The sequence below is a fragment of the Sminthopsis crassicaudata genome, chromosome 5 (assembly GCF_048593235.1).
Source record: "Sminthopsis crassicaudata isolate SCR6 chromosome 5, ASM4859323v1, whole genome shotgun sequence".
Taxonomy (NCBI): Eukaryota; Metazoa; Chordata; class Mammalia; order Dasyuromorphia; family Dasyuridae; genus Sminthopsis; species Sminthopsis crassicaudata.
In genome coordinates this window covers 272,967,688-272,984,204 of record NC_133621.1, presented here as the reverse complement: position 1 = coordinate 272,984,204, position 16,517 = coordinate 272,967,688, and the positions used below count along the sequence as shown (strand labels likewise).

At 31.6% G+C, this 16,517-nt stretch overlaps 1 protein-coding gene across 1 annotated transcript in view; it reads left to right on the top strand.

The window, feature by feature from the left end:
* Positions 1 to 14,998, top strand: part of LOC141543992 (ankyrin repeat domain-containing protein 26-like) — a 37,281-nt gene extending 22,283 nt beyond the window's left edge. The window contains exons 4-9 of the mRNA XM_074269641.1: positions 918 to 1,125; positions 4,434 to 5,046; positions 7,854 to 7,991; positions 10,115 to 10,185; positions 11,744 to 11,837; positions 14,209 to 14,998. Coding sequence (XP_074125742.1) covers positions 918 to 1,125; positions 4,434 to 5,046; positions 7,854 to 7,991; positions 10,115 to 10,185; positions 11,744 to 11,837; positions 14,209 to 14,502 — 1,418 coding nt within the window. The 3' untranslated portion in view covers positions 14,503 to 14,998. The remainder of the gene's footprint in view (positions 1 to 917; positions 1,126 to 4,433; positions 5,047 to 7,853; positions 7,992 to 10,114; positions 10,186 to 11,743; positions 11,838 to 14,208) is intronic.
* Positions 14,999 to 16,517: the final 1,519 nt, after the last annotated feature.

The following is a 16,517-nucleotide window of genomic DNA, read 5'->3' as shown; positions in this document are numbered from 1 at the left end:
TCATGAACAATTAGTTATAAATTTTGCCTTATCTACATTCTAACTGTGAATTTCTGCAAGTCCTCTAACTTCTTTGGGCCTATATTTCCTTTTTCTTTGAATCATGGATCTAAGTTTCCCTTACTATCCATTGAAATCAATACCCATAAACAGCCCTGTTCTAACCCACATCGTTGCTGCTTCAATTCTGTTAAACACTGGAATATATGAAGAGTTGAAAGTTGCCAAAGAAAACCAGATCACCAAGTATGTAAATCTGTAGTGCAATATAACACACTTTTAAAATTCTAGGTTAGTTCTAAATATAGTTGTGCACCTCTCTGAAGAATAAAGTGCCTGGGTTTTGTGGCAGTTATTTTCCTTAAAGCACAAGTGATTTATATTCAGGTTCTTCGGGTGTCTCAACTGCATTTTGGTTAAAAGTAGCAGAAGAATGATCAATGAGTAGAAAAGGAAGAAAGCTATTGTATAAATGCTTTATACAGGTTTATATTATATATCTAAAGAATAAAAAGTGTTTATTTGAAGTAAAACACATTTATGTTACTTTTAAAGTAATTTACCATATTTATTATGTATAGATAATCTATTTTATTACTCTTAACTGTCCCACTCAGAGTGTGCATCAGCATATTTACTTTTCACATATATTTTCCTTAGATTGTGAGGAATTCTGAGGTTTCAAATTTTTAAAAAATGTGTAACCTAGAATTCTGTCTGTTTACAATATCCAAATGGAGGTAGGTTATTTTAAATATGATTTAAATCTATTGGCAAAATATTTTTTTATATCTTAAAATCCTTATGGGGACACTATTTTATCAATGCCAGAAAATCTGAATTCTGCATATATTGCTATTGTGATGCAGATTTTAAAATCCTAATATTTTTATTTACCTCTGTCTTTCTCTATACAGGTTCTCCTTGCCTTCAGGAAGATCAGAATGCAATTCTTTCAAGCGACTTATCAGTAAAATTTAAATATTCACAATTGACACAACTCACAAGAAAAGTTATGAGTTTAGAAAACACAATTAGGGAACTACAGGAAAATTTCTCGGAAAGAATCAAAACTGAATTCCAATTAATGCATCAAAAAGTAGAATGTAATACCTGTAGAGGCAGGTATGGAACTCTTAATTTTAAATAAAGACTTGAAAGCATTTCTCTTACACTGCAGCATTGTGTGACAGGCAATTTGAGGAAGTCAAAAATGAAAAATATTTAAATGAAAATTATAATGAGCCTTCCTTGATCCCTTTTATTCTATGGGGTATGATCCATCTTCCTGCTTGGAATAATTTTCAGTGAATGCCCACTGCTACTTCATCATGTTATTTTTTTAAAGGACAGATAATTGTCTTTAATCAGATACATTTATCAAGTGCCTTCTATGTGACAAGTATGATTGTGGGCAATGAGACTCAAAGACAACAATGAAATACCATTGGGAAGTTTGCATTGAATTTAAGAATACAGTATACACATACAAATGTAAATACAATAAAGTCATAGAAATTTAGAGCAGGGAGGAACAGAGTTTGGTTTTCAGGGGAGAGTACTATGCAGCATCTTCATGTAGAAGAAACTACCTAAGTAAAGCTTAAAAAAAATGGACATGGAGGTTAGGAAAGGAACATTACAATCCAGGCTGAGAAGACACTCAACACAAGAGTATGACCTGGGAGTTCTGTGTTGTCCTGTGTGGAACCAAAAGGAGGGCACTTTTTTTTTTTTAACTGGATTGTAGAGTGCAAGAAAGTGATGTAATGTATGATGAAGTTAGAAAGGTAATGTGTGCTTCTGATATGTTATAAATACTCTGTTTATTCAAATTCTTCAGAAAATACTCCCCAAATATATGCAAAATACTTTTGAAACTTTAGGGCAGATATGAATGATGGCCTTAGCTGTCTCAGAGCTTACACCTTTGGAAATGGTATGGTTTCTCTGGGTGATTTCATCGACTCCTTATGAGTTCCCTTAACACCCTTGTAGAGGAATGATTTCCAGGGTTATATGTACTCAGTCCTATCTTTCTCTTGAGCTCCTTCCATACATCACTAATTTTGGGGGGGAACATCTCAAGTAGGATGTGCCACATGCATCTTGATCTTAACAGGATTATCTTAATTCCTAACCTCCCCCCCCACCTCTTCTGAATGTTCCTATTACAATGATAGCACTTTCCTCCAATTTTTACTTCTGATATTCAATCTAATATCAAATTTTCTGCCTTTGTAGCATCTCTCATAGCAGTCCATTTCTATCTAATAACAATCATCAGTATAATGCAGGCATTCTTTGTCTCATATTATTGCACTTACCTTCTTTCTCTGAATGAAGACTTTCCACATACTAATCCATTCTTCACTCAGCTGCTAAAGTGATTTTTTCCTAAAGCATAAATTTTACTATTTCTCCTTTAGCAGTGTTGGCTCCTTATCAGCTCCAAGATCAAATATAAACTCCTTTTATTGACTCTCAAAGTCCTTATAATCTGGCCTCTTAACTATTTTTCCAGTTTTCTTATACTTTACTGCTCTCCTAGAGACCACCTATATTGGCCTACTGCTATTAATTTTCTTTCTCTTAAGAGTATTTTCCTCATTTTATGTAAAAAAAAAAACTTATTTAAACATTGATCGTTTAAACATTTTGACTTCTAAAAGTTCTCTGTAAAACAGTAAGCACTTTGATATAGATTATAAAGGTATAATCATGTTAAATATATTTCCATATTATTAATAGCACAGGAGAAAAAACAATCTAAATGAGAAATTTAAAGTGAAAATAGTTTAGTTTGACCTGCATTTGGGTTCTATACTTTCCTTCTTTTGATGTGGATAGCATTTTTCATCATGAGTCTCTTGAGATTATTTTAGATCATTGTATTGCTGAAAAGAATTAAGTTACTGATAGATGATCATCTCACAATATTGATGTACAATGTGATCATTCTCCTCACTTTATTTCACTTCATGTAAATCCATCTTGGTTTTTCTGAAATTTGGCTGTTTGTCAAATTTCAGTCCCCTGAGAAACGAAGTGCCTTTTTCTGATATTCCCTCCAAGATATTTGATATATAACTTGCTTTCATGTATTTTATTTACATATTGTTTTATCCAATTAGAACGTAAGCACCTTAAGGGCAGGGATTGGTGTTTTTGACTTTGTTTACATCCCCAGTGCTTAGCACAATACTTGGTACATAGGAAGCATTTAATGAATGCTTTTTTATTAATAATGGCTGACTTATTGGGAGTTCTCTTATGTATTACAATAGCCTATAAACAGCATGTAGAATCTCTCTTGACTTGACTAGAAGAGTATTGTAGAATGATTTCTCCATCAAAATATAACCTATCCTTTATATTTTCAGTAGGACAATCTTTCTATATCAATATTATTATATTAATATTACATAATATTAATATATTTCAATCTTTTCTAATCCAACATTGTTGAAAGTTATACTCCTTATTTGCTAATTATGATTATTTTATTTTCTCATTCATCACTTAAATTTATGACAACCTTATTTCAATATCTCAATCCTGGAGGGTTATGAAATACTGAAAATAATAAGTCAAAAATAAGAACAGTGTCATTTGTTTGTAATGAAAGTTGGTCTCCTTAGTTTTTCCTGAAAATCATTTCAAATTCTAATTACCATGCCAGAGAATTGTCTTTTTCAGTATGAATAGTATAGGCAGGATTTTTGACTCCTCTTTTGTTCAGCTCCCATTTAGCATACAGTCTGCATGTTCAAATCTTAAGAATAGTGGTAAAAGCAGACTGTAAGCAGACTTTTAGACTAGTATTGGGCTTAAAATACTGGTGAATATTTCAAACGTAAAAAAAAAATCTTGATGGATTTGGGTCTTTTCAACAGTATGAAATGTTTCAGGTCAATTCCAGTAGATTGGTGATGGAAAGAGCAATCTGCAGCTAAAAAGAGCACTGTGGGGAATGAATGTGGGTCTTATCATGGTATTACCTTTTTTGTTGTTGTTTGCTTTTTTGTCTTTCTCATTTTTCCCTTTTGACCAGATATTTGTTGTGCAGCATGATAAATTACAAAATAATTGCACATGTTCAATATATATTGGATTACTTGCTGTCAAGGGGAAAGAGTGAGGGGACAGAAGGGAAAAAAATTCAGAAACAAGATTTTGCAATGTTTTTTGTTTCTGTTTTTGATAGTGTGACACTATCTTTGTGTGTATTTTAAAAATAAAACTTATTTTAAAATAAAATACAGTATGAAAAAAATAAATAAAGAATCCTAAAATTTTCATTTTCCCTCACAAAGTTCACTGTAAAATTTTCTCTTCACTATTTTAAAGTTTTATTCATTTTTAGAAACCTTTCAAGACTATATAACAATCATTTGTAATTTCTTTTTTCCAAATGCAATACTGAACTCTAGATTGGAAAGTGAAAAACAAAATAAAGAAAAACTACAAGCAGAAATTGATTACCCTTCCTGTGTAAGTTCTGACACGGAACATCAAACATCAAAACTAAACCTTCTTCAAGAAACAGACGAGTGGCTTGTGTTAAAGGACCAATTGATATATGAGATTGGCATCTTGTCAATTAAGCTTTCTAAAGCTGAAAATGAGATTAACCAATTACGTGATTCCCTCAGAGAAAAGACATTGATTTTAGAAAACACACACAGAGAATTAAACCAGACCAAGGATAATGTAAAGGAACTTGAACATAAAAAGCATATGGAAAAGGAAAAGTCAAACAGATCATTTCTCACAAAAGTTTCCATGCAAGAAGGATTAACCCAAATGCAGAGGGGAATTCAGTTGCTTCCAGAACCATTTGAAGATGTCCAAAACACAGAGGTCTTCAAAAGAGTGGTATCAAATGGTGTCCAGGTGCAATTTAACGATCGCTCCATGACCCTTTATGCTGAAAATGAAAAACAAGATTGTATGATAGAAGAGAGAAATAAAGAATCAGATGATGAATATGTCTATTTAAGAAAGCAAATACATAAATATGAACATGAAAAGGCAGAAACAGAGGTAGGTCTTTAAATAATATCATCTGACAAATATTTAACATTTTGAAATGAATTTCAGTTATTTTGATCAAGATAAATTAGGAATATGAATTTTCATCAGGTTTCTGATATTAGTACCTTTCATTGTAAATATTCTGATATTCAAGAAAGGAGAATGAGGAAGTATTTGTGAATGATACCCATTATTTAGATTAGATGATTCATTTTGATTAAAAATATTGTGTAGCTAGCTCATGAAATTTTAAATGCATAGTATTGGTTAATGGATGTAAATGGAGTTAAGTGAATACTGATAGATTGGTAGTTCTAATAATTTGTCTGGTATTCCATTTAATGCTAAAACAGAATAAATGATTAGAAATGCTGAAACAAAATACATCCTGAAAAATATGCTAGTAGTACTGTAACAATTCAAATTAGTCATCCAAATTGAGATACTGTAGGACATTACAGTTATTACCCTTTTCATAACCATTGAAACATGTCTATTCATCTGACTAATTTTAATTCAAACTATTATAAACTGATTTTAGAAATATTAAATAGTTGATCATATTTTAATGGAATTAAAAAGATTAGTAATTACTTTTGTTTACAATTTTAGGACAATAATTCTGTTCAAAGAGACTGTGATTATGCATTAAGAATTAATTTTAGTGTGTGGTAATAATGCCATTTTTAAAATGTGCTTTTAATTTCCTACTACATATTTGTGAAGTCTGGGCTAGCTCCCTCTGAAGGGCTCACAATCAGCCCTAGTCAGGATAAGCAAAAGACTTTGCCCCACATTGGGCGCCGAAATGTAAAGTTCTGTCGTCTCTCAATTGAAGTCCTTCTCTGGGAGGAGGTTTCTTTTCTGTATAATCTTTTACTCTGTGTGTAGGTTTCTTGAGAGGCTTCTAGAGCCTCCAACCAGCCTCTTCTTCTTCTTCCTGAATCCTGGCTCTGAATCTCCTCCAGTTCTTGTCCTTCCCCAATCCAGACTGCTTCTTTTAGACTACCATCTAAACTCAATCTCCCAGTCTAGACTGACTCTCCAGACTCAATGTTGCCTCTTTCCTCTAAGAGAATGGGTTTGTGAGAACTCCTACAGGCAGTGAACTTGCTCCTTTTAAAGGTTGTATAAACTCCTTTTAAAGGTGTAAACTTCTTTAAATGTGTAAACTCCTTTTCAGAAGTCTAAAGGTGTAAAACCCCTAAAGGTGTGAACTCTGAGTTAGAGAATTGTTTAGACAACCTGAGTTGATCACTTTATAATCCTAACACATATTTATTATTTATGTCAGTATTTTTTTCAACATTTTTACTAACACTAATTGCATAATGTCCAGAATAGCAGTGTCTGGGATCAGTGCCTTTCATTTATTGAAAATAGATAGCTTTTTACTGTCTAATAGTAGTTCTCATTATCTGTGATGCTTTCAGTATACACAGTGAATGGAAGGACTACCAACTATTGATTATGTAACTATGTCAGATAAAAAATTTGATTTTTAGTTTTAATTTTTATAATCACATAGCTGAATATATTCATTTCACAGTGGAATTTAGCCTTTTTGTAATAATTCAATTAATTTTGCCAATTTTCTTTAGACATTTTACACTGTTTTCTTTTAGCTTAATTTCTTTTCAAAAGGTGACTAGAATTAACTGAATTTTGTTTTTACAAGATAATTAATCTTATCTAATGAAATAGAAAATGTTAAATGTCTTTTACATTTTAGCTTCATTTTTCTACTATTCACATATGCAATACTTTAATTTATAGTGAAAATGCACAGGATTTTAAATAACATGTATTAAATCACATACATATAAATGTGTTTGTATTTTGTGTGTCTATGTACATTTATGTATGTATATATGTGGGTATAAGGTTAGAGAAAGAAATGAAATTGTTTCCCTTTAGTAGTAACCTTGCAATCATACTGTGTATACATAAGTGGTAGAACTATAGAAAATATAGTTTTCCCCATTTTCTGTCCATCAACTACTATATCATCTCCTTTTATAAAACAAAATTTCTTTGAAGACTTGGCAAGGACAATTAAAGACATGAATAGTAGCTAACAATGTCTACACTCCACTCTCCTCCTTTTTTTTTTCTTTCATCAAATAAGGTGAATCTTTTCAAGTAATCTTATCAGAGCTGACTAGCATAACAGGGCATGTGATCATCCCCCAGAGAAGAGGAAAAAAACTGCACCTTTTTCTAATGGGTATCCTTATTCATCTAAGTGTACATGCAAAGAACTTTTTCTTAAAAATAGAAGTAAAATCCCCCTGATGTTTCTATCAGGTATAAGAAGCTATATATTCTACACTCCACCATTCTCCCATCTTCCATATGAATTGACCATAAAAAAGCTTTACCCACTATGTGCTTTTGGAGGTGTTATAGTTCTCAGGAAGATGAAATGAGAAAATCAGATTGGAAGTAATGCTTTATGATGAGCAAGGAAGAATATAGCATTTGGTCCATATTGGATGAAGGGTGTGTGGTATAGTCAAAAGAACTTTGTGATCTTAAGAAATAAGGCCTGATCTTTTTCTCAATGACTACTTTTATGACTTAACTGATTTAACTTCTTTGGTTCTTAATTTTCTCAACTGCAAAATGAGGTGGTGACATTAAATAGTCCCTAAAAATTTTCCTGCTTCTAAATCTATGATAACCATCAATATGTTCATGTAATTAAGTTGAATATGAAAATATATTAGTTAACTTTGAAGGCATATTTATTTCATATAAGTCAATACTGACATGTAAAATCAGTAGTAGAAATTCTTTGTACATATTTCTATCAGCATGTCATAAGAAAACTACAAGAAGTTGTGCATGCCAAAAAAGAAGAATCCATGACTTCACAAGAGATTATGTCACCTTATCAAAAGGTTTTGGATGTGAAGCCACTATGGAAGGAATTAGATCAAAACAAAAGTAAAGTACGTATGCAAAAATTCAATAATTTGTTAATTGATTAATTAAAAGTGTTTTCACTCTACCAGTTTCTTTTTTACCAGTGTTATAGTTTGTGACAACTATGCCTGCCATTTAAACTGACAGAACAAGACCTATAATAGCTATCATTTGTACCCATTTATACTATGTGTATTTTGGGATAATTATTTTAACTCATAATGTTGTTTACCTATCCTCACAGAAATAATATTTTCTAAAATAACAATAAATAATGTATATCATACTTTATATATGTAAATACACACAAATATATGCCTAGGCTACTTAGTGGAAATAGGAATAGAACTTTCCATCTGGAGTTAGAAAGGTCTGGGTTCAAATGTGGCCTCAGATAATATCAGGGTTATCTGGGAGGGGGGGAAATCACTTAATCTTTCTCAGCTTCTTCAACTGTACAATAAAGATAATAATAGCACCTATCTCCCAGAGTTGTTGTGAGAATCAAATGAGAAAGCACTTAATGAATGCTTGTTTCTCTGTTCATAAAATGTCATTATTTTCAGTTTTCTATAAAAGTAATGTAGATATATAAAAGTCTTACATTTTGACAAACCTCTCCAAATCATTTAGTTTTCCCTGTCACTCACTTTCTTTATTTTCTTCCCATTACTTTTGGACATATTGATTAAAATTGTAACTTTCAAACAAGTCTTTGTCTTCAGGCTATAGTCTAGGAACTAGCTGTGGACTGAACTTTTTAAGGAATAGCAAGGAAGCAATAAATATTTGTCCATTTAGCTAAGTTAAATGGCATTCAGAGCAAACTAGCACCATTTCTTTCCTTTCTTCATCCCCTAATTAGGCAAATAATTAAGTTATATAAGTACTGGGTGAGAATTCCATTTCTTCTTTGTTCAATAATTAGTCCATCAATTAGTGAATGTCAGTTCTGTGATTTATACTTTATATTTATACTTTATATATATACATGTATGCATATGTATATATATATATATATATATATATATATATATATATATATATATATATATATATATATATATATATATATATGTATATGTGTGTGTGTGTGTGTGTGTGTGTGTGTGTGTGTGTGTGTATTTATGACAGGTTCTGACTAGGTTACCAAGCATGGAAAATCCATGCTCTCTAGTGAAGAATTTGCAGTCTCACTGAGAAGCCAATGTAAAATAGGGAAAATTCTTTTATAATAGAAGTTATCATGAAAACAAGCAACAAATGGGTTGTAGATAAATAACATAAACATTTATTGAAGAGAGCAAGAGCTTGAGTGAAGTAGATGGGAGGGGGGAAGGGACATAGTGAGGAAAGGAGAAAGGGAGACAAAGATAGAGAGACAAAGACATAGAGAGAGAAAAAAAAAAAGATCACTGGTTGGAGATTAGATAATACTTACTCTAATCCTCTTCTTCCCAATATGAAAAAATGCCCATTGCAAAACTTCTGAGTTAGCATCTCTATTGAAAGAGCAGTTGTCAAATAGTAAATTTAATATATTTTTTATAATTGCATGAATATAATTTATTAAAAACCTATATTGGAAACTTACTTGTCCAAAGGCTACTTTAAAGAAAATGTCTGTTCTGTAGAGCAAAAGTTTCATAATGTAGTACATCAACAAGCATAATCAACAAGGATAATCAAGATTATCATTATTGTGTACAAGATATCTTTGGCGTTATGTATTGGTTTGGAATTAGGAAAATTAATTTCAGCCCATTCTCTATGATTTACTAGCCAGAACACTCCAAGAAATTTTCTAAAGACTATTTACCTCAGACAACTATTTAGGGTTTCTAGTTATAGATGTCTGTGATCTACACTGATGAAGTGTCCTGTGCTACTAAAATCATACATTTTTTTACATATGTAATGTTGGGTATATATGTAAAATGTAAGTGCATTGCAAATAGTGACATCTAGAATATAAAAATGCATACCTTTGTCTATGCAATGGGCAACTACTTGATTAACTAATAAAATTTTTGTTAAATTTTAATCCTTATGTACAAGCATCACTAATTGAGAGTTAACTAAAGATAAGATTATGATTTAATTTTTAAAATTGAAAAATTTTGAAACATTTTGTTTGGAATTTTTATAGCTGCAGGAATCTCAAGAAGAGAATGAACAGTTACAGTGGTGTATTAATGAGTTAGAAGATTATGTACAAAAGTAAGAGTTAAAGAATTTTTATGCTAGTAGAGCAAATCAAAATGATAAACTACCAAAATGTATTCATAATACAACATCATGCAATTCTTTATTTCTAATTAATTTTTTTCAAATGGGAAAGAAGAATAATGTGCTTAAGTATAACTTATTTTGAAATGAATAAATAAATAATTTGTACTCAGTCCTGGGAATGTAAATTTCAAAAGTGTATTGGACTTCAAGCAGAATTTACCTCCTATAAAGGGAGAGACACTTTGGTCCTAAGAGTTTCAGAAATGTAGCTGTAGGGAAACAGATTGGATGATATGTTTCAAAAAAATATTGGTTTTCATGGTGCCAGTTTATTTAAGTGCTGCACTTTGATTATAATGAAAATCATCAGAATGACAAAGGATAAGTCATAAGAACCAGGCTAGAAGCAGTGTAATCCAATATATAGACAACTTGCCCCCAAATCATGAAAATTTGTGTTCAGTTTGTGTATGTTATTTGCTGTGTATTCTATTCCAATCACTTTGTTTCCCACAAAGTTTACTAAAATTATACATTGAAGAGCTGCCACAGGTATACATTGCTAGAAGGATTTTCCTGATGAAGACTTTCCTATTCCAATAAAAAGTTTATGTCTTAGTACACCTCCCCCCCAAGGAAATATCCCTTCAAAAACATCTTGGATGACTGTGCCTTATCAAGATTTTTTCCACAAGAATTATATAATTATTTTAATATCCAATTGCTAACATAATTATAAATTAAGAAAGTATTTTTGAAGAATACATGGATTTATTTTAAAAAAGAAAATTGACTGGCTTTTTGATCTTCAGAAATAATTGTTAAGAGAATTGAGTTTAATGGGAAGAGTTCAAATCCTGATTCTAACATATACTGACCGTGACACTGAGTCACAGTGTGACCCTCTCAGTCCTGGCAGGAAACTTTGGAATATTTGAGATTGCAAATATGAATAGGTACACAATATCTTCCTACACCAAGGACAACTCCAAAGCACTGTGATTTTAGATCACAATGATATATGTATGAAATGTCTTTAAAATAGATATACTTGTCTAAATATGTCAATGTATGTGAATATAGGAGTGGTTATATGCAAATATAAGTTTCTCAGAAAAAAGTCCTGTTTTTCCTGATATTCATATCCCAGATTCCAAATACTCTCTGTCTTTGATCTCTATGCCTTTGCATATTCCACGATTTGGAATTTGCCCCCACCTCTTGCAATTCCTAGCTCCAATCAAAGCTCATCCCAAAAAGCACACTGTCTCTTATATAAGACTCTCTGTGTTCATTCTTTTTTAATTCCTTTCTTGTTATTTTGTATTTACTCCAAATATAATACATTCATTTATTTACCTGTGCATGTTGTTTTTATTCTAATCAAATGAAATCTCTTTGGATGCATTTTTTTACTTTCCTCTTCAAATCTATCTTCCAAGACTTACAAGTAAAGTACTGAATGTTATAAGAAATTGTTAAATTAAATTAACTATAAAACTTTTTCAAAGCTTTGAATTGTTGACAATATATTTACTTTTTTCAGGATTAAAATGGAAAATTCCATATTTGAAGATTCAGTAAAAGAGCAAATGTGCAAAAATGAAAAATTTCAGAAAAATATTTTGGATACTACTTTAGTAAGTCAGCTCTGGAATTTAGTTTTCCTCATTTTAAAAACACTTTAAGTGGTAGAACAAGGGAAAATTTTTAATTGTAAAAAAAACCAGTTGTTAATGAAATTTGATATTCAAATACAATCCATATTGATTCAGGAAGCTAGTGGTATTAATCATTATGCTACGGAAGATATGAACTTTTTCTGTGTAAAGTTATTAATATTGGCATCACATTAGATTAAAAAGTTATTGTGAAGTTGCAAAAAGTGTTCATATTATGTAAAGAATTTAAAAAAGAAAATTCTACTGTTGATAATGGTTACAATTCAAGTCTTCTTACCCTAAAGCTAGTGAAGTTTTGACATCAAATTAGTTGTCATAATTGGAATTTCTTATCAAATGAAGTATAAATTGTTAATAAGGTTGCTTTTATGAATGGGTATTGGTTTGAACTAATTAGAACAATGTATCAAATTAAAACATCCCAGGTGATCAAAAATGGGGAGTCTTAATAGCTACATGTGAGGATTCATCAAACATACATACATACATACATACATACATATGATGTTCTAACATTCAACATTAAGTGCCCTTTTTGTGTCAACTGTCTGGAATTCTAAGTTGAAGGAAATCCAGTTTCTTCTTATGTTTTTCTTTTATATAGCATTTTATTTTTTCAAATATATGCAAAGATATTTCAGCATTTTCACTTTGGCAAAACCTGGCATTCCAGATTTTTCTCCCTCTCCTTCCCCAATACATCAAGCAATCCAGTATAAGTTAAACATATGCAATTCTTTTAACATATTTCCATATTCTTCATGTTAAGCAAGAACAATCACATTGAAAGGGGAAAACTATGAGAAATTTTAAAAAGTTTAAAATACTATGCTTTCATCCATATTCAGTAGCCAAATTCTCTTTCTGGATTTGTATGTCACTTTCCATCACAAGTCTGTTAAAAATCATTGTTAAAAAAAAGCCAAGTCTATCACAGCTGATTATCACATAATCTTGTTACCTCTTGATTCTGTTTCACTCAGCATCTATTCATATAAATATTTCCAGGCTTTTCTAAAATCAGCTTTTTTATTGAATGATATTTCATTACATTCATATACCATAACTTATTCACCCATTTCTCAACTGGTGGGTATCTACTCAATTTCTAGTTTCTCACCACTACAAAAAACACTGCTACAAACTATTTTGCACAAGTGAGTGCTTTTCTCTCTTGTATGATCTCTTTGGGACCCAGTAGAGGCAATGCTGGGTAAAAGGGAATTCAGAATTTGATAATTCTTTGGGCATAGTACCACATTGTACTCAAGAATAGGTAGATTATTTACTAACCCTAGGAGTAATGCATTAGTGTCCCCAGTTTTCCCACATCCTTTTCATTATTCATCATCTTTTCCTGTCATCTTAACTAATCTTAGAGGTGTGAAGTAATATATCAGCATTGTCTTAATTTGCATTTCTCTAGTTAATAGTGATGTACATTATTTTTAATATTAGAAATGGCTTTTATTTATTAATATGAAAACTGTCTTATGTATCCTTTGGTCATTTATCAATTGGGGAGTGGTTTGTATTCTTATAAATTTGAGTTAGTTTCTATATATTTTAGAAATGAAGCCTTTATCAGAAACATTGGATGGAAAAATTGTTTCCCAACTTTCTGCTTGCCTCCTAATCTTGGCTACATTGGCTTTGTGTAAAAATATTTTTCTTGTTTAATAATAGTTTTTTTTTTTTAATTTACAAAACGAATGCAAACCATGGATCCAAGATGACTGACTTAAGGCAGGAACTTGCCAGACCTCAGACTCCTCTAAATTCATTTAAATAATGATTTGAAGCAAATTTGAGAGAATCAGAACACCCAAAAAGTTGTAGCAGAATATTTTCCAACAACTTGAAAGCTCAGCAAAAAGGGTCTGTGACACCAGGGTGAGAGTCTTTGGGCAGGACACACCTGGGCAGGACATATGTGCAGCCTTGGATCCAGGCTAGCCCATACTTGACCTCTGAATCAGTACTTTATTTATTCACCAAATATTTTAATTATAAGAAAATATTCCAGAAGACTCTGGAGTTATTTTTTTCAGAAAAATACTTATTGTTTTTATGATATGAAATATTAGCACTAGGATAAGAACTAATATCCAATAGAAATAGAGGTTTCTTTTTTAAGTTCAAATTTAATTCACCTGTCCTTGATCATGAGTCCTTTAAAATTTAGAACCTATTTTTAGGAATTCAGAATAGTTCTTTGAATCACTGACTAAAATTTTTAAAAAATGAAAGCTAATAGAATATGATAACAAACATCATATTATTTTCAGGTTAGAGTCTTGTTAACTCTCTTGTTTTCTATTTGATTTAGACACAGGGAGTAGAAAAGGACAACTTAGGTAAACAAATGGAGGATCGACTTCAAGAACTGAAAGCTGAACTCTCGCAAATGAAAATCTCACATGAAAAGTGTAAGGCAGAACTAGAGACATATAGACGTCGGAGTCAAGATAGTGGAGAATATGCAGGTCTTTATTTGAACTCCTCTTGGCATCCCCCAGATCAGCACCAAATCAAGCCTCTGAACTGGTTTGGAGAGACAGAACCCACAAATACTTGGAGTATAACAAATTTGTATCAGAAGATATTTTGGAATAACTTCTGAAAAGATCTGTTTCAATTCAGGTGGTGGGTGGAGGGATGTGGCAGACAAGCATAGGCACAAAGAAGGGACACAAAGTAATGTGATATCCATGGGCCAGAAATCTAACAGGAAGCTTTTAGCCAAAATATAACAACATTGGCTACTCTGTCCTGGTTACAAGCTAGTGGATCAGCAGATTAGCTGTGAGACATACAATACAAATACAGAAAAGAAATAGCCTCTGAACCCCAGAATAACATGGAACTGGACTATGCCGAGCCAGCATTGGAAGGAAGTCAGCAGCATTGCCACTATTACCTGTAAAGGAAGGTTGAAATAATCTCCCCTTTGCCCTAAAAGCCAACCTCAACCATTAAAATAATGAACAAAAAAAGCAAAAAGAACTCTGACCATAATAAATAGCTTTTATGGAGAAAGAGAAACCTGAAGATTCTAAAGGTGAATCATCTCCAGATGAAGCCCCAAAGAAATTGGCCCCTTTCTCACAATGCTGTCTTGAAGGAATTCAAAAAAGGATCTTAAAAGACAAGAAGAAAATGGGGAAAGGCAAAGAGAACTTTGCAAGATAGTTTGGAAAAGGAAACACAAAACTATCTGAAGAAAACTATGAAAATAGATTTAATGAAATAGAAAAATCATAAAATTCCTTACAAAATAGAATTCATGAAATAGAAAAAAAGCATATAAGTCCTTACAAATTGGATTTCAAAATAACACAATTCATTGAAAAACAGAATTTGTGAAATGGGAAAAAACCTCATTTAAAAGTTCAAATGGCCAATTGTAAAAGGAAACAATAAAACTGAAGAAAAGCATTCACTAAAAATTAGAACTAAACACATGGAAGTGAATGGCTCAATGAGAATTCAAGAATCAACAAATTAAAAAAAAATGAAATGTAAAATAACTCATTGGAAGAAAAAAAAATGACCTGGAGAATAAATGTAGGATAGACAAAAAAGATTTATTGGGCTTCCTGAAAACCATGATGGATATAATCAAGGAAAATTGCTCTGATGTCCTAAGTAGCCATTGAATGAATTCACCAATCACCTCCTGAAAGAGACCCCAAAATGAAAACTGAGGAATATTGTAACTAAATTTCAAAATTATCAGATTAAGGAGAAAATACTGTAAGCAGTCAGAAATACCTAGCAGCTTCCATTTTAAAGAATGGACGGGCCTAGAATCTGATATTGCAATATGCAAAGGAACTTGGATTGCAGCCAGGAACAAATTGACCTGCAAGATTAAGCATTATTTTCCAGGGGAAAAGATGCACATTTAATTTAAAAGGTGAATTTCATTAATTTCTGATTAAAAAGACTGGAGTTGAACAAAAATGTTGATCTTGAAATACTGAACTAAAAAGTATAAAAAAGAAAAAAGAAGGGACAATAACTTTCTTGTAAGAGTTAAAAAGCTTATATTTCTATATGGGAAAATATGTTTAATTTTTGAGATCTGTATTTCTGTTATGGATATAATAAGAAGGTACAGATATAATTTGATGTTGTGATGATATAAAGAAACTAAAGGTGGAAAGGGGATTGTCCTAGAAGAAGAGGAAAATGGAATTACAATGGGGTAAATTACAACTCATGGAGAGGCAAAAAAGACCTATTACAAATGAGGGAACAAAGGGAAAGTGATGAATATTGCGTGAATTTTACTCTCATCAGATTTGTCTCAAATAGAGAAAATCAGACATATTTGGCTTCAAAGAAAAACTTGTGTCACCCTATAGTAAAGCGGGAGAGAAAGGGGGAAAATAGAATGGGAGTGGGAACAGAAATAGAAGGATAAATGTATAAGAAAGGAAAAATTGTAAAAGGGGAGAGTTGTTTGAGGGAGGTAGTAGTCAGAAGCAAAATCCTCAAGAGCAGGGGAAAGAGGAAAGGAAAAGCATAACTTGGGAAAAACAAGATGACAGGAAATATAGAATTATTCATTTTAACTGTGAATGTAAATGGGATGAACTCTCCCATAAAACAGAAGTAGAAAGCAAACTGAAT